This window comes from Anopheles marshallii, chromosome X (genome assembly GCF_943734725.1).
Source record: "Anopheles marshallii chromosome X, idAnoMarsDA_429_01, whole genome shotgun sequence".
Classification (NCBI taxonomy): domain Eukaryota; kingdom Metazoa; phylum Arthropoda; class Insecta; order Diptera; family Culicidae; genus Anopheles; species Anopheles marshallii.
In genome coordinates, this window is record NC_071325.1 from 10,187,775 (window position 1) to 10,209,162 (window position 21,388).

General features: G+C 44.5%; 1 protein-coding gene across 1 annotated transcript in view; it reads right to left on the reverse strand.

The window, feature by feature from the left end:
• Positions 1–21,180, reverse strand: part of LOC128708749 (G-protein coupled receptor moody) — a 52,886-nt gene extending 31,706 nt beyond the window's left edge. The window contains exons 1-3 of the mRNA XM_053803766.1: positions 20,794–21,180; positions 12,154–12,333; positions 5,352–5,443 (exon numbers count right to left, since the gene is read on the reverse strand). Of these exons, the coding sequence (XP_053659741.1) occupies positions 5,352–5,443; positions 12,154–12,333; positions 20,794–21,180 (659 nt within the window). The remainder of the gene's footprint in view (positions 1–5,351; positions 5,444–12,153; positions 12,334–20,793) is intronic.
• Between the last annotated feature and the right edge of the window lie 208 nt (positions 21,181–21,388).

Below are 21,388 nucleotides of genomic sequence, written 5' to 3' on the forward strand. Positions count from 1 at the left end.
CCGGGATAAATGCACCACATTCGCTGGTGCGGGCAGCCTGGGCAAGGAAAATCGGGCCGTACCTTATCGGACAACCCAACCGTACCGGTCGTCCGGCCACCCCGGGATGGCAATGGTTCCCACGGGAGCGATTCCTTAGCCCGAAAACCTCCAACCAACCAGTTGCCGTGCGGTCGGTACGGCAATGTGGCTGGCCGAACGGCATCGAACGTTGTGGGAAGTTCGATTTTATCGATTGAACCACGCGGTACAACACGGCCCACGGTGAGGTGAGGTGCGGTTAGATTAACGAATTACTCGCACACTACGCCGTATCGCACGAGACCCACCGTACGTACACAGGCGCATAAACAGCACGTTTAAAAAAAAGCACACGAAGCGGGGGGGGTCGTATGCAGTGATGAATAATTTATCACCGTAAACCCTTAAGATGGTAAGCGGATTAGTTAAACTGTCCATTTTTTTGCGGTCCATTCTGACATCAGCGATACAAAACAAAATGGACACATGGTTTAAAAGGAAACGGCACGCCGAGCGCAATTTATGATCGAGTCGACTAAGCGATCGACAACTACACAGAAAAACTAAACTAATTATCCGTCCATCGATAAACGACGCTATACTTCAACAAACTCTGGAGCGCTAGAGTGATGTCCTACATTATCAACATTAAAGCAACCACAACCGATGGAATGGTTTGAACGTAATGTTCTGGTTTCGGTCCTCGGTGCGTAACTATCATTAGCTGACCATTACTCCATTCTGATATCCGCTTTCTCATTCTCTCTCTGTCCGTTGCCGTCTGCTCTAGTTCACGTGCTCCATGTCTAATGAGGTCGATTGTAATAAATGGCAATTTATCTATATTTTATCAATTACCCTACGTGGACCGCGTTACTCTGCTGGGAGTGGAGTGGCGTTGGTCATTGATTTTTCCTGTACGCGCTCCAGTGCCCACGGCCGTGGTGTGCGTCTCGTTCGGTGTAGGAAGACACCATCACCCTCGGGGTAACGCACCGGGGGTGGCAATAGCCCACGCCTTTGCCGGGCCGGATGCACATCGACACCCGTTAAAGATGGGACATCAGCGATCGTGCTGGTGTAAACTGCCCGCAGTCACGTCAAGCGAGACACGAGTCTGCTGGCACGGTTTCGAGGACGGTTCGGTAGCATATTGGGTCTGGTCGATGATATCCCCAGTCCCCCTTTTTGTTCTGGGGCTGCACGAGGCCTCGAGGCTACGGTAGACAATGAGCAAACATGTCGTTAGTGGCGTGAACGAGGTCGGATGGTGCAGCAGCAGCGGAAGCACCGTGCGGGTGATGGTCGTCGATGATATTGTCCGCATTTATAAGTTCTCCCACTCTGGAAGTTCCTACGCCCGTACGCACACAGTTTTCGGGTGCTTGGTCCTCTCGCGCCGGCATCTCACAGACGCTCGCTAAGATCTATTTCTTGCCCACCGCAGCAACAATTGTGCTCTGTTTGTTTGCCGCACACCACGTACGTCGCGGTGGCTGAACAATCGTCTTTTGATCCGGTGGTGCCGGTTTTGTTTCGGCAGCACATTCCCACTGTTGGAAGTCAGGTGATCAATGGTTCGTGGATGCTTCGACAGCTAATTCATCAGGGGGAGCAAACAGTACCACCGGGAACTTCTGCGCCAACCATCCGGGGGATGTCTGGACCATCACTCATCGTGTTTCGGAAAGACGTTGCCCTGCTAGAATAGGGAACTCCCAGCGTTTCGTCTCCAATAAAACTCGTCTACTGGCGCCCGTAACAAAAAAGATACCGAGCAATGCTCCCCGTTCATCGAAAGGATATTCAACGCGCACAAAACCGCACCGGATGTTCCCATGTCCTGGAGCATTCCAACGCATGAATAAACAATCAATTTTCGAAACAATCCCTCGAGGTGGTGGGCGTTGACGTGGACGACGGCGGTTAGGCGGGTGATTGTTTTTCAATTTTCCATTACAGTAAAGCAATAACAAAACAAACAGAACAGAAGGATAACGCGAAGCGTTGGGCAATTCTCGGCTCACCTGGAACGATTTGTCACCTCTATGGGCCAGGGATAAGGATAAGGGAATGGCCAAAAAGCGCACACCATCGCACTCGATCATTTCTGGTTCGGGGAAGCTGTGGTGTGGAATGTTCCTTTCCGTTTTGCGGCTGCGGACGCTTATCGCTTGCGTTGCCCCGGACAGCAGGGAGGCAAAAGCACCTTTTTGCGTCTTACGCGTAACAGAATGCTTATCGTTCGAGTCGTACGAGTTGCTTCGTTGGGTTCGTTTCCGTTTCCTCCTGACCCTGACTTCTATCGAGACAGCACTATCTGCTTCTAGCAGGACGGTACGGTTTTGGATTGACTCTTCCCATGTTGCCACAGTGTGGAGCGTATGGACAAAACAATGTTACTATCCAAAAATCTCCGTCTTCCTTAGCGATCGAAGGAATGTCTTAAGAACCTGAGCCACGGGTGCTGTATGTACTAACAGAGGTATCTCTGAAAGTGTCCTAAAGAGACCTAAAGTTGTTTAAAACCGAATGAAAATATTCTCAATAGTCAGAATCACTCAGTAATACCTCGTTGTAAACGATACCGTGAGTGATGGTATGAGTTACCTCAAATGCAATATTACAGAACTCAACTTACGGAGTTTTGCAAAAGTGATTCGAATTCTTGCAAAAGTCGTGCGAGTGTCAGCAATAGCTCTGCCAAAATTATAACCGGAGTTTGAAGATGCCTCACCGTACCGATGCATTCCATAGTGTGGTATGATTTTTTTTGCCTCCCTATATACCACACGGGTAGGTTTCACATGATTGATATGTGTATACATGATCCTCCCACTGCGCATCATCATCATCATCAACGTAATCATGTTTTCTATCAACTTGCCCGACCCACTTCACCAACAACGCGCGCGATAACTATTCTCGGAAAGGGGTTGCTTTTTTTCTTTCTTTTTTATTCCGGCCCAGGTACGGGGAAGCAACAATAACCCAACCCGAACGTGGCGCTGTTTGCATTCTGTTCGCCATTTTATCGGTCCGCTTTGAGTAGATTTAGCTCATTTCACTAGGGACAACTATTACATCCTGGGAATTCGTGGAAAGGGAGCGACCGAGTGTGTGTGTGTGTGTGTGTGTGTGTGTGTGTGTGTGTGTGTGTGTGTGTGTGTGTGTGTGTGTGTGTGTGTGTGTGTGTGTGTGTGTGTGTGTGTGTGTGTGTGTGTGTGTGTGTGTGTGTGTGGTTGAGTGAGGCAGAACACTGCGCTCCATTTGAAAGGGCAGGTGGACATGAAAAATAACATAACAACCTCAGTATCGCACCTTAAACGCTAGGACAAACCGGACGTTTAGTAAATGGATGCTCCAGCGAGACAGTGGCAGATAGAACGGAACGGACGGGAATGATTGTAACGTTTTACTAACCTCTTTTCTTATTTTCTGATACATGTAATCCTGACGTCGCTATTCGATTTTCGCTCTTTTTCCATCTATATAAATACTTCTCCTATATAAATACTCTGCTTTATACATGATATTAGCAACATTTACTTTCCATGAACCTTTCAGTAACATAAATTACATCCTTTAAAGCTGGACATATTTTTTCTACGTCCTGAATGCGTGGTTAGACCATGACCCATTTCATTGATGGGCTGAGGTTGCTACACCGCATGAGATCAAGAGTGGCGGCAAAACAGGGATGTGCCGTCCCATCGGCCGGTATTTTTTGTTCACATTTTCCATCAATCAATTCAATTAGAAATCCATCAATCTAATCGAGTTGGCCCCACGGCAACGATCGGCGACACAGTGCGGTGGGCACGTACCGAGAGTGTGGCAAAATAATACCCTCCCCTTGCTGGAAGTAACGCACTATTTTCATACCATCATGATTGTAGGCATGGCGAAAGGGGGAAAACAGGAGAAGAATGAATGAAACAAAAGAAAAAAAAAATGGCACGTAAAGGTAAATTGAGCGCTCGCCGGACGATGTAGGGACAGTAATTTAATAATTTGTCAAACGTTGATCCTGATTGTTGGTTCAAAAATTTATTTTTCCACCCTAATTGATCGCTAATGGATGGGAATAATGGATGGCACAGCGCTCGCGATGTGCTGTACGCAAAGAGAATTATTTTTAGTAGGTCTCACTAAGTAATTCCTCAAGCTTCGCCACTGAGATGATGGTTTGAGTGCCAGTCACTCAGAAGTGTACTAAGATCGGTTTTATTCGAAATGAACTGTCATACGCTGGGACGTTCATCACTGCGGAAGAATGTTCACTTTCTAAACCGCCCAAATAACATTTTAGGTTTTAACAAGGCTCTAAAGATGTTGCTATTTCTATGTCCTTAAGTCTTATTTTAAGACATGTAGTTCTTGTAGCCCCTTGTAAAACCTTAATAAAGCTACAGTGAGAGAAATTTTTCTCAACGTAGAGTACTCTGCTCTCTCATTTTCTCTTGAGAAGGGCTAAGTCTAATAATGAAAATAAATTCCTAAAACATTTGTTAGGAAATATTTTACCACTTTCTATACGCACTAAACTTGATCCAAAATCACTAAACTCGTTCCAAATTGCTGTCCTCCTTTTCCAGGTCTTTGGTTTTTTGACATGGGATCGCAGTTTGTGTTTACCTTCAGTGACGTAGGATGTACGTGCAATAGTCAGCGAGATAATTGCGAAAATATCGAACAAATCTTTACAAAATGTAAGTAAATTTGTGTAAAACATCAATAATGGAGTCAACTCCTGCATAATTACAATGCATTTTTCCAGTTTTTCATCATTTTCGTGTGAAAATCCGAAGAAGAACGCTGCGTTGCCATCATCGGATGCACCGCAGACACAACACTGAAAACCACCATCGTCGTGTAAACAGTGCCTTTTGTGATTTAAAGCAAAGTGATAATTCAAAGTGAATTGTAAAATTTATTAATAAATAGCGAATAAATGACGTCATTGACTAAGAAGCCCAGAAGGAACCGAGAAGAAGTCGAACAGTTTCCAAACGATTTGACATCTCGCTTGCCATTGTTTAAGATTAAAAAGCATAGGAAATGTTCCTCGGGAAACTGTTAGATAATCTTGTCAAACTTCATCACCATCAACTGCAGTCTACTTTGCGATCATAATGCATCGTTTCTTTAATAAAATAATTGTAATAAATCCTTATAGGAATTATCATCTTGAACTAGAAAGTATTTTATGGTTTTTTTTCCTTTGCTCTTTATATCACAGTAACAAAGAGTCCTCCTGCAGGAGCACTAAAGTGCAAAGCTCGTACCTTTAAAAACCGACATTTAATAAAGCTTAATTTCATACTTACATGATCACGAACAGACCGCGCATATACTCTTGCATGTCATCTACCAGGTTGACCGCACAAATTCCCACGCCGGCAAAATTCGTAAGATAGATCTAGAGTTTCAATGGGGAGGAGGAAACACCACCCCCGGAAAGGAAAATAGAAACGTTATTAATAGAGAGATTTGGAACGTATTTTTTTTTTCAACTGCAAAGTGCAAATAAAGAACGTAAAACATATCATCGGACAGGATTTCCGGCCCCAATCACTGCTCCAGCCGGATGCGCTTTCATGCTGCCATCCCCCGCCAAACGACTGTGGGAGAATGAAAAAAAAAAGGAAAGACATGCTCCCACCCCACATCGTTTAACACTGGCGAAAAATGGCAGCACGGAACGTCCATTCCGTCCGCAAAACCACAGCGAACGGAGAATCCAAGCAGCGAGCCCGTAAAATTAAACATGCCCCATAAATTCCACCGTCCCGGCAAAAAGCAGCGCCCGAGACAATCATCGGTGTGTCTGTGGCCGTCCGTTCGCTTCATGTTCGCCGAGAGCGAGAGAAAGAAAACAAAAAGGATTCAACGCCTGCCGCGGCGGACGCAGGTGTGTTGCGGTAGCGCTCGTAAATTTTATCACGCTGTTCAGCCCATTGTGCCGTGCGCCGATAAGCAGTGCGGGACAAAACTCCTGTCCCCGGCATGCGCCAGTGAACGGCAACCATCAACTGCCTGTGCCGAGGATGGGTTTCACGAATCTCGAAAAAATCTCAACGAGAACTGGAGCACCACTCTGGACGGGACTAATACTGTCGAGCCGATCGCAACAAGCCACCCTTCACGGGCAGTATATTCGTTAAGCGCTGGTGGCTCACCTGACACGGGCAGCGATTCAATAACGAACGTAACCGAACCTGGCTGTGAAGTCACCCAGAAAGGGGGAGGAAGAGGAGGGGTGGGGGGATGGGAGGGTTAACAATGGTCCCCTCGCCGAGGTCAAATGTAGCGAAAGTGAGGTTAAGATCATAATCTCTTAAATAAAACACAACATAAGAACTGGCCGGTGCCCTGTTACCCTAGTCACCGGGTGGGGGTACCGAAACCCGCACCGTGCCACCGTCATGCAGATTAATTTCGTTAGCATTATCTGCATTTTTTTTTTCCTACGAATCGGTGACTTCCTCGAACGGAGATTCATTTTCTTGGTCATATTTCAAACCAGAACGCCGCTCGGTCGGAAATTTTCCGCGTAGGCCGCGTGCAGCTTTAATTCCGCAGAACGTCCCATTGTGGAGTGTCCTGTGGGCATTGTATTGAAATTGAATTCTGACCAAAAGTAAGGAAAACAAAGAAACACTCGGTTTGTGTCGCTTTAAAACTTGTTCGGGCTCTTCGCTGTATAGCAGAAGGCAATTAAAAATAAGAGCGAATGATTCAGGCAAAAGTGTATTTTTTATTTTATAACTATAAAATTATTCCTCAATTTAGACATCAGCTCGTCTAATGTTGAAGAGATGCCTCTCAAGCTGAAAAACTGCCCTAACAATCAACAAAAGCTTTGTTGTAAATTTAGCGTACAGTGTTACAATGTTCGGGATCGGTAGTTGAAGATTATCCACCGGTTCGTACTGAACTGCATTAATTGTTTACCGAGCAGCAGTCTCGCTCTTTCAAAGGTCACGCTCCTTTGTTTTGTTTGCCCGAAGACTTGCTTTGCGTTTTTCGCCATGCTTTTCCCACACACTCACACATATATTACGCTGCCCGCTAAAGGGCAACCCGTTGCACGCTCGCAGTGAAAGAATACCCTCCCTCCCCCCTCTCACCGCCTCCAACTCTCCCCCCTCCCACCAGCAATAACAGAAAGAATGGTTGGAAAACCACTTGGCCGGAAAATCCCTTCCAATAACCAACCGGTTGATGATGGCAGCAGGCACAAACACACGGGGCCGGGGGGTTTTGTTTTCCAAGGGTACGATGAATTTTGATTTTCCAATGTGCGGTAATGGGGTTGCCCGGTATCGGAATTGGGTGGTGTGTATGTTTTCCGAGTGTATCGGACGGTGCAAGCCCGTACCGTCGTGCCCGCAAGCCATCGGCGAAAGATGGGCAGGCACGGCGAAAAGTAGCGACAACCAGGGATCAAAATGGTGTAACGCGAAGCATCCAACGAAAATGGCTGCGAAAGACAACATTTTTCACAACACACACACACACAAACCGGGCAAAAACAAAAGAAAACACTCTGCACGGTTGGGCGCCACATGTGGAAGGCCGACGCGACGCGGCAGGAGGTTATAAATTTTCATTTTATTTGTCAAAACCGATCGCACACCCAGCGGGGGGATGGTGAGTAGTCGCAGACGCGCAGCATGTGTGTATCTTGGGATAGATGTTTTCTCATTGATTTTCAAATTCAAATCTAACAAGTCTTCGCCGGTGATCGAGAGCGAACAGAGTACCAGGAATGGTTCCAATCCACCCCTCCCTGTCAGCAACTGTTGCATGAGGTATTTCTTCAAACATTGGACCATCGTCAAATATTGGAAATCTTGTTATACCGGTCCAAGTTTTGGAGCTAGCACATTGGGCTGCCCAATAAAGATGTTCCGGAACTCCCTGCAATGAATTAACTTACATATCATCTACTATGATATACGCAGAGATAGGAACCGTTGCATCAATTCCTGGAACTCTTCAACGTTAAGACCCTCCAAGACCCTCCGTTGGACATTACTGAGGTGATGTATCTCTGCATCGACTTTACCAAGGTGAACTCCCAGTGTTGAAGTGAGTCTTCCCCTCAGAGCTGCATCTAAACTATGCGCAAACTATGTTCACCCTAATCATGAGTCTCAACCCCAAGCTTACTCCCCAATTGCGGTTAGGAATGGCAGATGCCAGAATATAGCTTTCATTTTCTAGTACGCTTCTTTGCAAGTTAACTCACAACTCGCAGTACTTTGAAGTTTTTTGTTCGCTCAGTTCGCTCATACTCGGGAAGCAATGTTCCATTTGCTTATTTATTCCCGTTCCTGAAATTATTACAAGTGAAACACAGCTGCGTGCACGTAGACCAACGTGGGGCAGTGCTCAGTTCCAAAAGGTAGAAATATGTACTTAGCAGTCATTTTACCAACTTGGTCAAGCAGAAAGCAATAACACGTACGAGAACATCCTCACGCCGGAAAGCTATATTAATTTGTTGCGCATGCATGCAAGCAAACGAATGAGGGGAGAAGGTATGTTCCGATTCCACTCCCAGAGATGATGGCAAATTTGGCATCTACCGAGCTGGGAGGATCTGGGAGATATCGTACACTCGTTTTCAATCTCCCTCCCCAAGCATGCGATTCGTCAGCATTCTTCAGTTGTACTGAAGCGTGCTCTGCGGGTTATTTTTCAGAACTTCCCGCTCTAATTTCCCCCCCAAACAACACATTTTGGCAAGCAATCATCGTAATAGCAGTGCTGGTATGTTGTCAGCTGCTTGATTTCTCTGTGGCGTTAGAACCTATCACGGCTTGCCAGGGTTTTTTTTTCTCGGGATGTTGGTCGACGGCTACGTCCACCCCCCGGCAAGGCTGTTGACAGCATTCGCCACTTGCGAACCCAAAACTTTCAACAGCTCATTTGAAGCGGCAAAAACCCAATTTGTAGCACAAAAAAAAAACAGGAGAAAAATCCTCGTTCCCCAACTGCAAATCACAACCTTTGGCGCATTACTGCCAAATCAGTGAGTCACCGAACCGCAAACAACACACATCAACGAGCTGTGCAGCAAAGCGTGCGTGGATGACTGCGGGAGGACAGCATGAATGGGACCCGGGCCTCGCAACGATGGTCGATGGCGTTTCCGTTCGAACGAGACACGCTGAATGATGCGTGATAGGTGAGTGAGTGAGAATTATACCTGCACGCGGCTAGTGATGGGAATGTTCCGAAACGGAAAAGGAACGGAACGGAACTGGGTTCTTTCGAAAAAGGAACGGAACGGATCCGCTATGCTTATAATTAGCATAGCGCATCCTTTTATCGAATTAGCATCCTTTTATCGAAATATCTTTTGCACATCCATTCAACATCCACGTTACAGGAGCAGATAATAAGCAACAACACAGTGATTTCTTGAACTTTTCAAGCTGGCATCCTTATTCTGGTCTGATGGTTCTTTCTTTTAACCAGGTTCGTTCCTCCGGCAGGTTCCTTTTTTTGCCAGGTTCATTCACTTTGCCACTTTCTTCCCTATGGCAGGTTCTTTTTTCCAGGTTCGTTCATTTGGCAGGTTCGTTCCTCTGGCAGATTCGTTCCTTTGGCAGATTCGTTCCTTTGGCAGGATCGTTTCTTTGTCAGGATCGTTCCTTTACTATGTTCGTTCACTTTGCCAGATTCCTTTCTTTTGTAGGTTCTTTCTTTTTACCAGGTTTGTTCCTTTGGCAGGGTCGTTCCTCTGGCAGGATCGTTCCTTTGCCTGGTTTCTTTCATTTATTATATTCCTTCTTTTAACCTGGTACGTTCCTTTAGCAGGGTCGTTCCTTTGCCAGGTTGTTTCCGTTGCCGGGTTCGTTCCTTTGGCAGGTTCTTTCTTATTACCAAGTCCGATCATTTTGGAGGGTCGTTCCTTTGCCAGGTTGTTTCCTTTGTCGGATTCGTTCCTTTGGCAAGTTCGTTCCTTTGGCAAGTTCGTTTCTTTGTCGGATTCGTTCCTTTGGCAAGTTCGTTCCTTTGGAAGGTTCGTTCCTTTCGGAGGTTCTTTCCTTTTCCTAGTTCCAGCGAATCTTTTTCCATCTCTTGTGTTGTTGTGTGTTTTTTTGTGCTTCGTGACATATCGTGAACCTGCCCAGGTAAAAAATATCGTGAGCAGTTCCATGAACGTGGCAGGTTCACAATTTTGAACCTTGTTCCGATCGTTCCTTTTGAGGAACGGAACGTACCTGCCAGGTTCGGAACGGAACGCGCATCACTACACGTGACTCATCTGCATGGGCTTTGATTTTTTTTGGACCCGGTACGAGAGCTAGAAAGGGTTCCTTCAAATGGTTCCCATCGTTGCGTTGAAAGGTGATTTTTTCTTTCCGCCATGCATTGAAAATTTTAAGCCCACACACTGGTACTAGCGAGAGTCCACCGGTCAAAATGGGAATATGGGATGGAAACGATCGAGAGTTGTAGAAGCGTGTGAGGAGGTTTCTAATATTTGGCTATTCAAACGCTATGCCTCAGGCTCAGATGGGTTAGTTACCTTAACGTGGGTAAACTTTTAACAATCGCACTGTTACAACACACCATCAAACATACAAAGGTATCTTACATCATAAAATGAACAACGGCATCCACTGCAGCTCTAGTTGGATGTATATCTGTCTGTCTACCCGAAATGCCCCTACCAGATTGCTTAATTTCTCGCTAGCCGTTTATGAACGATAGTGCGTTGGTAACAGGAGGCAACATCCAAGGTTAAAGGTATCCTGTCGCGAAAGGGATAAAGCGAACCTCGGCTTAGACGACGCGGATTGGGTTGTAACACGAGCAGATGGATTAATCTTCCTCCACCGTGGTTGTTGACAACAGAGTGCTCGAAACAACAAAAAAATGCCAAGATCGAAGTGATTTATGGTACCATGCACGCAGACACACCCACACAACTGTATCCGCTTTGTGTACAGCGATATTGCCGTGTGCGTGAATGACGATGCGGCTCGTCGGTTGAGCGGAAAATTTATTTCACACAAAAAAAAAGAAACAAGCTCCCCAACGGACAATCGCAAAGCGGCCGGCGAAGACCGGTCTGCATAAGAGAAAATGTAAGTAAAACCGAAATAACAGCGTACCGATGAGGACCAACCGGGAGAAAAAAGTCTTCCCCACGAACACGACGCTACCCCGACCGGAGGGGTAGAAAAATGGTTGATAATGGAGATGGGCTTGTGAAGACGGAAGGGAAGGAAAAATGGGAAGGAAAACGGGGCACCCATCATCACCACCATCATCATCCCCATTATCACAGCGATTTTCTCACCGGGCGCGGGCCGTTTGTGACGGCTATTCATGTGCTTTCGCGTGCAGACGGGAACGAGAGTGAAATTCATTGTCGTGAAGTACCCGTGCCGAACAAATCGTGGCGTGAGTCGGTGCTGCGGCCCGAACAGCGTCGGCATACCGGTACAAATTCTTTCCCAAAAATTCATTGAAATTGGCAGGTTTTTGGTGGACACGTTTAAATTGCTTCTAATCAATGTTTGCGCGTTCTGCAGGCATAGTGGCATCGAACTGCGGGACGAAGCAGTACCAAATATTTTACACTGAATTACACTGCTAGTCGTTGGGCATCGAGCAGAGGGGCGGTAGAAAAATGTTAATCTAGTATTGTGTAGGAATCCAACGTACTGCGAATTGCCTAACGTTAGGCGCAAAGAGCGTAATAATTATGCAAACAGAAAGCACTTTGAAATGGGCCCATTTTAAGCTTAAACTGGGCTGATTTTAAGCTTAAACTAATGAAATAATAGATGTTTCTATTCCCATCGTTAGCATGGTTGCTTCGTTCAGTGCAAAGGGTCGGAAGGTTCTTTTCACACGGCTTTGTTTGTTTCTAAACCCGGCGAAGTGGCCGGGCCAGCCATTGGCGGGCTAGGTTATATCCACATCAACACCGATCCAATGTACGTATTGTCATTCGGTAAGCTGTGCAACCCGATCGCTATATACCCGCAAGGCACCTAGCACTATGCCGGTGAATTGGTGCTACATATGACCGAAATCCCCAAAACAACGCTCGAATGCTCCCAGACCGGGCGCTTCGAGCGCATTTCCATCGCTACTCACCCCAATGTCCAGATAGGTGGTGTAGATCGGGTACGGCAGGGCGATGACCAAACCGGCCAGCCAGGAAGCGCAGCTGCACACGAACGCCGGCAGCCGCACCTTCAGCGGATCGGTGAGCCAACGCTTGCGGTCCCAGGCAATCAGCAGATGCGACAGCATGGCCACGTGCAGCGGGATGTCCTGTGCGAAAAGGGAAGGGATGAAAGCGTACGGTACATTGGTTTTTGACAAATAAAATAACATTATAACAGTTCCTGGAAGTTACCGACGTGGCGTTTGTACCGTATCCGTTCTGTTTGTTTTCCGGTGCAAGGGTCCATTTTGGCGGGATGTGTAAGCCTCAATGTCAGAAGGACAGAGCGTTTAGGTAAATGTTTAATTAACTTTGGATACCGCAGCATAAACAATCGAAGGTATTCGGAGAAGGTATTTACGGCTGATAGAGTTACAGGGTTTTCGAGCATTACTTTGATATGTTCAGCGATACGTGGTTTTGTTCGGACATTTGATTGCCTCGTTCAGGAAATTATTTAATTGAACAGAAGAAAGCCTTGTCATGTTTGGCAGAATTATAGAATCGTTAATTGATGATGCTGGCAACACTGCTGCCAGCAAAGTACACAGCGAATCGCAGCACAGCTTCTGTCAAATCCATAGCAACCGCGTTGCCAGCAACAACAAGGCTGCTCCGTCGCTCAATAATTCTGCCAAACATATCAACGCTTTTGTTTAGTTCAATAATTTGCTGAACAAATCAATTATATGCCCGAACAAAACAGCATCTCGCTGAACATGTCAATTTAATGCTCGAAAACCCTGTAATTCAACTAGAAGTTGTTTGACGTGCCATTTGATGGGCAAGACACTAATTTACACTAGTTTTTAGCGAGCGCTCACCTTCCATGCAATAGCAATTTGAGCTAAAACTTATCTCCTGCTTCATCAAGACCCTTCCTCAGCACAGTTTATGTTTGACGACCATGCACTCCACCTTTACCCATATTTCGCCATTGACTGTCAGCGTCTATCAGCGTTTCGCCAAATCAGAGCTCGGGCCATCAAACCGATCGCCACGGCACGTGAGACGCTGTAATGAAGCCACTGTGCAAAGCAAAGCTAATAACTAATTTTACCTCCTTTGCAGCAAACGCTTCCATCCGTTCCGCACCAACCCGCGTCGTTCTGATGGGGGGGGGGGCGAGCTTCATCATTTCGTCATGGCGACACGAAAATCGATTTTCGATTCGGTACTCCGTGGCGAACAAAACACCGTGATCCGTGAAACTTTTCGGCAACCCAAAATTCCAAAACTGCAAAGTACTCGCGTACCAACGGGACGGGGTGTGCCACACAGATATGGTGGGTTGTGGGTGAAAAACAAAAAAAAAACAAACGAACACTGACTGCGGTCGCCATTTTGCTGGTGGAAAGCAAGCTTCGGTAAAGGTTTGCCATACTTGTGCGTGGCATATCGTGCCTTTTCTAGACTATTTTGCCTGCTGCTGGATGGTGGTGTGTGGTAGTGCATAAAGGGCTGTATTTGCATTAGCTCCCTAGGTAATCTAAGTCTTATCCAAAGTTTCGTCGCGTATGGAAGTTTCAATTTAAAAGAGTTCATCGTTGAACAATTTATACGTTAAAATTACAAGGGAGAATTCGCTCGCAACAAGAGAAAAGATCGTTATAAGTCAAACAATCGACTATACGAGGTATTCCCGACACCTGAAGCTACCAAGAGTACGTTCCAAGGAGATGAGCTAGCTTGTCCACAACTTCGTGTTTCTTTGTGACGGGGCTATTAAATGGTCACATAGTAGAGTCTCATACACTCTCAGTCATCGTCGTTAACATGTGTCAGACCTTCAATGAGGCGTACTACTGTTTGAACCTGGTATGTCGAACTCAGTATGTGTCAACCACTTTAATGTACTGAGTGCGTCGTCCTCAGAACCGTAGAGTTCCATTTATATATATTAAGACATTCGCTGACGACATAGACATAGATATAGACACTAGACGTAGAAGATCAGACACATCAAACTCGAAATGTTTTTGACAGCAACAGAGAATCTGCTTACAAATTCTGACACATACAGAGGTACTGTAAAGATAGATGATCGCTTTTTTTGAGTTGCTAAAGTCATCTAAAACTGTAGGTTCCTTGGTTCAAAGATCAACACCTCCATTAACATTGTTGTTGAGATATTGGCTAGGGTGCTGGCTACCAATCTGCACCACAGTCTAGAGAGACTTCTCTACTCAGAGCACCCGTTGTAACCTACCTGTATGTTATATAGATCCAGTACTCAAAAAACACTTTAGTATGATAAAATTTAATACTTTTCAAGGATTATCTTGGAATTAAGTTAAAGACATAGAATAAAAACATAACTCTGACTCGCGATTTAAATCATCAGCTGAAAGTCGCCTTGAAGAATTAAATCTTTATTATTTTGAATAATTTATTTCTTTGAGAATAAATTAAATCGCAAAGAGATTTATAACTCTTTAACTTATTCTCAGATAGTTAAATTATTCAAAATAAATTTAAAAAAACTCTTCAAAATTGCTGAAAAAAAATACTTCAAAAAGCTTTTCTTGGAAATTTGAAATTACTCACTCCTTAGAAAGATTTAATTCATTGTGAATCATTGTGCTCCTCACTAGTTTAGGCCATCCATATAAACAGAGGAGGCAGTACTCGTTGAGGGGTCTGTAATGTCGTTGAGGCGTGCACCAGAAATTCGAGAAAAGGGGAAATTGTATGGACAAACGATGGTGCTCAAATATAAGCGTTCAAGGAGAACTTCTTGGGCACTGCAAGACTACAAAGCGATTATAACTCCGAATGAGTAAGCGAAGAAGTAAAGCTTCGAAAAAATAGATTTCAAAGATATATGTGTTTTTCAAACAGGCTGATAGCTGTATGTTCCTACACTCAACACGGCCCACTTTATTTTCTGCCCAAAAATGTTACATATGTGTGTTTGAACCCATCCCTTTCTCAAAAAGGGAAAGGAACAAAATTTAAAAACCACCCACCGCGATGAAAGTAATGTGAAGCTAAGCTACCGCACCAGTACGAAACACGTACCTAATTGCGAAAGTAATCGCCTAACGCTTTGCAGTTTGCTGTTTTGCGAGCGAGCCCGCCGCTAACGATGAACCGTGTTTGCGTACGCGGAGCTCATACACGTTGTTCGTGGCCGGGAAACATTAATTTTCTGCCTGTACTTCCCATCCCGAAAGCGAACCGCCCACCCCAAAAACCGGGGGGTTGGGGGTTGAGATTTCATTTTTACAGCAAATGTAATCCAACCGATCCGGGCACGGGGCGTCCGATTTTTCGCAAACGCATGCACTTTTGAAGCTGCGGGAGCTTTCGCAAATTTTTCGACTCCCCTCCCAACAAAAAAAAAAGCAGGACGCATGCAAACTTCTACTCTCCAGACGGTGCGGAGCGCACGGTTCGCAAGGAAAAAAAAGGTTTCTCCCGTCATTCGCCGTACAGTGTTTCCTTAATTTTGTGAGATGCTAAAGTTGCTGCTTTGGAAACCACGGTACACAGAGCAACCACTTCACTGTTTAATAATAGACAGACTGCTCGTTTGGGCGGAGATTAAGAAGTCCTCGCGATTCGGCCGCGAAAGACCTACACTCAAAACCTGAACAATAAGCACCGAACCACCATCGATCGATTCTAGCGGGCGCGAAAGGTAGTGTTCCTTATGCCACGCACCCAGCAAAATCTTCACCCGGTGGTGTGTTTGTTGTTGGGGAAATTAATTTGTATTTGCATAAAACTTTCATTTATCAACCGATTAGCTCCGGTCGGCGCCGCGACTAATTACTGTGTTAGGACGGACGTCACACCGAACGGTCACCCGGCCCCCAACCCTCGTGCTGCCATTTGATGGATCTCCGTTCGTTCGCGCTTCGGTCCATTTTGTGGCGCTTCTTGGCAGATCTTGGAAGGTTATCCTGTCGTTTCATTGTTTTCATTCGTTTTGGGGCCGTAGCTGTGGAGCGCTGTTTGCGTGTATTAAACGGTTGGAAAATATTGACCCGTCTGCCATGTATGGAGCCGAAATTCATAAACATCTCCGTACGACCACACGCCTTTAAATGATCTCTTAAAACAAATTACACCACGTGACTTATTGCGTGATAATTATTTCATTAACAGCACAGCAAAATTTACACTCACACGCTTTAAAATATGGATCCATTCCCGCCGATTAGGCGGGCAGCATTCCCTCGAGCGTTACTGGCGAAAACTTCAACTTCCGCTCAGATGGGCCCTGGAGATAGGTCCGGTAAAGTTTCTGCGGACCGCTTTGATCGTTGCTCCGCGCAATAATTTAATTTCAGATGTCCATTTTGTGTGTGTGTGTGTTTTTTTTCTGTTTTCGTTTAGCTGTTTTAACGGATAACAGACCATTTTACCCAATTTTTTTCAACCCCGCGTGGAGTTTGTATCATTCTGTGGCGTTGTTTTATCGATGTTCCGACAGAGCGCTTGGCCTCATGCCTAGAATTCGTGGAAACACACACACACATGGTAAGTGTAACGGCGTCGAAAAGGTTAAGGTTTGTATTTTGGGTTTGGGTTTTACCAACGATGGTGTCTGAAGAACGAGAACGGCAGAAGTGCGAAGGTGGTGCAAATTGAAAGTTCGCTTAACAGTACCTCTCAGTGACTCTCGCTTTCATTAGCGGACGTCCGGTGTTTGGATAGAAGAAAAATAGCAATGGCAGCCATTTTTCCACTTCCATCAAATTAGCATTTCTAATGAAGTTGATTCCGGCATTTAAGCAGTGGTGAGAACTCGCTTCATATCTGTCAGTGCCGTACGATGTGAGCAGGCAAGTATTAACGAGTTTATCATACTATTTCGAACAATATGAACGGGTGGTATTGAACAGTTTTGGGTTGTCATGTGAGGATTTCAATGCCGCAAGACCCCTGCGATGAGGAAGAACCCCTGCTGTGCCAATTCGCGACCTGCTGGGTGAGAAGATTCTGTTAGACTTCACCAAAGAGATCGGAATCACCCTATGACTCCTTCCCCATCCTGTAGGCAGTACGCAAAATTGTCCCCTTCATTGTGTTTTGTATTGCTGTTCTTGTTTGCTCATAAGTAATCAGCACTATTGTTGTGTGTTATTGGTGACACTATGATACCTCCGACGTGGAGATTAGTAGGACAATACCCACGACGTATAGGACCAATCGTATTATTGTCATAGATCAAAGGAGTCCAATAAGAGCATCAGCTTTCACCGAATTTGGACTACCAACTCTGGGCCTGCAAGTATAAACAAAAGTTCGTTGGGATTAGAGAAGACGCAAACAACCGCTCCTAGGTCTTGGGCTACTGCAGGAGTGCACTGAACCGCTCGCGACCGAGTCACTCCCTCTCAAGCAGGACAGGAAGTCCGTGTAAAGAACTCGACAGACTATGTACAACATAGTATTTGTACATGCAGTACAAATGTGTATGTACTCTGTATATTATATACACTTATTACCAAGGTCATCCTCAAAATAAAGTCCTCATAATCCTCATAACCATAAGTGGTTTTATTGTTAAGTTTAGATAATAAGAATAGGTTATAATATATTCGAACCGGTCGTTCTTCCGCGAATGAAAAAAAAAGTTGGGTCAAGCAGCTCTTTGGAGCTGGAGTGAGCTGAACGAGGAACTCGCTCACCAAAGTGAGCGCCAAAGTAGCTCAAAACGAGCGTGTTGAACGCTCAAGTTTTAAGGCGTTCAACGGTAAAGTTTAATGAATATTTCCGAACTTACTGATCTCCCCACTGCCGAGTCTTCTTTAAGAAAAGCGCGCTCGTTCATGCTTTGAGCCACCTGTATTTCTTCTGCGGAACGCTCTGAACTCGCTCAGTTTTGTGAGCTCGTTCTCTAGTTAGCAAGAATAAAACATGTAGAATTTATTGCGTTTGATACGTTACTCTCAGAGTGTCATCTTCAATTGTATATACGTTTAAAGTTGTTCATTGATTGGTTAGTTTGATGGGAATGTCCCTTCTGTTGTCAGTCGATAATTCGATCGATTGTTTGCAAACAATCATATCGACAGCACTACCGCTACCATTCCCCTACACTTTCTCATGTTATCTCTTTCTCTCTATCTTTTCCTGAAAATGAGGAAAATCGCTCACTAATCACACACACCGACAATCTTTTTGTGCCATATTCACAAACCCTTTCTTTCACCATTCGCCTCGGGAGAGTGGAAACAGTCTAATGATTTTAACTTTTTCTGCCCGAATCAATTCGATCGGATTTGGGCACCAGTCCGCGGCACGCGAAGCATGGACGGTGGTACGGCTCGGGGATGGACAAAAAATCGATCCTTCGCGTGATTCGCGTGGTTAAATATTTGCACGCCTGGATCAATTAACATTGCCACAAACGAGTCGCGCGTAGGCTAAAGCGAAAGCGAGAGACCAAAACGGGTTCGTTTCATTAGCCTTCCCACTCCCGGTTCGGTGCGGTGAAGTAGCAACACGCCCGCACTACCCTTTCGCTAAGGGTCGCTGCCTTGATGGTAACTCACTCAACCATCCCAGCATACATTCACGATAAGTCTCGCGTGTAATGCGTTTGCGGTCGCTCGGGTTGCTCGCGATTTTCACGCGTAGAAGAAAAGTGAAATTGCTGGGCGCCCGAATTTGCGTTGCCAATGGTTTTGACTTTACCCACCCTTTTTTTTGATTACTGGGAAAGATGTTCCACCCGATTACTCATAAGCCAAAATCAATGGTCGATCAGGAACAATTGAGCAATATGGTGTAAATGAATGGCGGTGGGTGGTATTTTGTGAACGGTAATGATTAGTGTTGGGTAATTAAGATTCAGATGCATGAATCTGCATGATATGATTGAACCGAATCTGATGAATGGATCTGAATCTTTATTCCAAAGATTTATGTATCCTCAAAGATAAATTAATAATGAAGATTCAGAATTCGTTCATTCTCTTCAGTTTAAGACAGCTTTGGAATTTGTTGTTTCAATTTAACTGGGTATTAGAGTGCAACAGATTTAAATTATTTTATGCACAATTTTATTTGCATTCTAATATATCAAAATCGGCCGAGTACACCCAGGATAAGGTGACCTTTCACGGTTTGGAGAAGGAAATGTCTTCAAACGTTTGTGAATTGTATCTTAGATTAAGCTTCCCCATTAGTTGTAAGCAATACGGCCTGGCCGTTCTTATTGAATAAAAAAAAATATATATATATCAAAATAATTACAGTTTGTAAGAATTCACTAACAAGTTGATATAGAAAAGAATTCAGCTCGATACGTTTAAGCAATCTAGCTTTAAGGATGCTAGCAGGGTTAATAATAACTTCGTCTGTATAAAATTTCTTATTTTGTACACATTATAAAAAACAGTCCAAAATTATGTCACTGGAGAATCATTGAGGATTCATGAAGCTCTGAGGATCTATGAACTTCTGAGAACTCATGAATTTCTGAGGACTCATGAATTTCTAAGGATTCATGAATCTTTGAGCATTAATAAATCGCTGAGGATTCATGAATCTTTGTATACTAATAAACCTCTGAGGAATTATGAATCTGTGAGGATTAATAAATCTCTGAGGAATCATTAATCTTTGAGGATTAATATATCTCTTAGGAATCATGACTTATTGGGGATTATTAAATCTCTGAGGAACCATAAATCTTTAAGGTTTAATAAATCTCTGAGGAATCATGAATCTTTCAGGATTAATAAATCTCTGAGGAACTATGATTCTTTAAGGATTAATAAATCTTGAGAATCTCTGAAGATTCATGAATCTTTTGAGTGTCAACTACAAATTTATAAGACTCCTCGTTGCAGATTCATATGACTTATGCTTCGCAAAAGATTCATTACGCACAACACTAGTAATGATGTTTAAAGGATCAACCACACATTGCCCAAATCAATACATTCTTTCCACACTTGCAGTTTTGAACCTTCCATAAATAGTTTCATATGAATATACAACAAAAAAAAACAAACAAACACGAAATGGGCCCCCACAATTTCGACCGGATTATTTACACCAATTTATCGACACACATAACCTTAAATTTTCCGGTGTTCCGCACAGGGTTCCGGACATGGTACAGAAAAAGGATCAGCGTCCGACGCTCGCAAGAGCAACTTAAAAAAAAAAACCATCAATGATTGATGGTACCAGGGATACAAATCCCGGCAAACCCTTCATCGCAACAGGAAGTCGTAAAGTGAAGCACACCCAGGAGAGGATTAATTTAGCACATCTACAAGCAGCTTTGCACTGTTTTAGTTTTATAGCTAAAGCTAAGGGGACGTAGAATAGCCGATTATGGTGTCTGAGCTTAGGAAAACTTTTTATCAAAAAAAAAAAAAAATAAATAGATGGATGAGTTCAGAGGGATTAAAGTTTAGATCATACTTTAAAATATTGCCATCCATCAGTTTAAAGCTGCGAAACATAAATCTCTTTAAAGTTTCCTGGAAAATCACACAGAATCACATGGAGCGTATTGACGAATCCTTGAGAGCGTCTAAATACGTAAAGTCGCAATATTTTGTTTTGAGATCCTGCTTAACTGCCTGTAGACTTACCTGCAGCAACGGCAAAAAGAAGCACAGAAACTGCCCGAACACCCAGTTCTGGATGATCATGACCATCAGCGTGATCGGCAGCACGAACGCACACTGCACACAGTGACAGACGGCCAGGTTGACGAGGAACGCGTGCGTTACATCACGGTACAGCTTGTACTTGCTGATGTAGACGATGATCATCACGTTGAGCGTCAGCCCAAGGGCGGTCGGTATCGCGTACAGCAGGATGAACAGCGGATAAATGCGTGCGACGACCGGTTTCAGATACGGGGCACTGTAGTCACTGTCCGCGCTGTAGTTCTTCTCACCCAGCAGCACCTGCATCACCGCCGCCATAAACTCCTCCGGAATGACTTTCCCATCGCTAAGTGTTGGAGGTCTCATCCTAACGCTATTCACGGACTCTTACTTGCTGCGGGTACTTGAAGGTGCTGGAGAAATACAAACAAAAATTGTGAAAGAAGATCATTAGTCAAACTGTCTAATGTTTACTGCCAACTCCTCTTCATATCTTTATAAATATAAATCAAAATCTACTATCCGAGTATACTAAACATTCTGAATATGTTTCAATAAAATATAATGTAATATT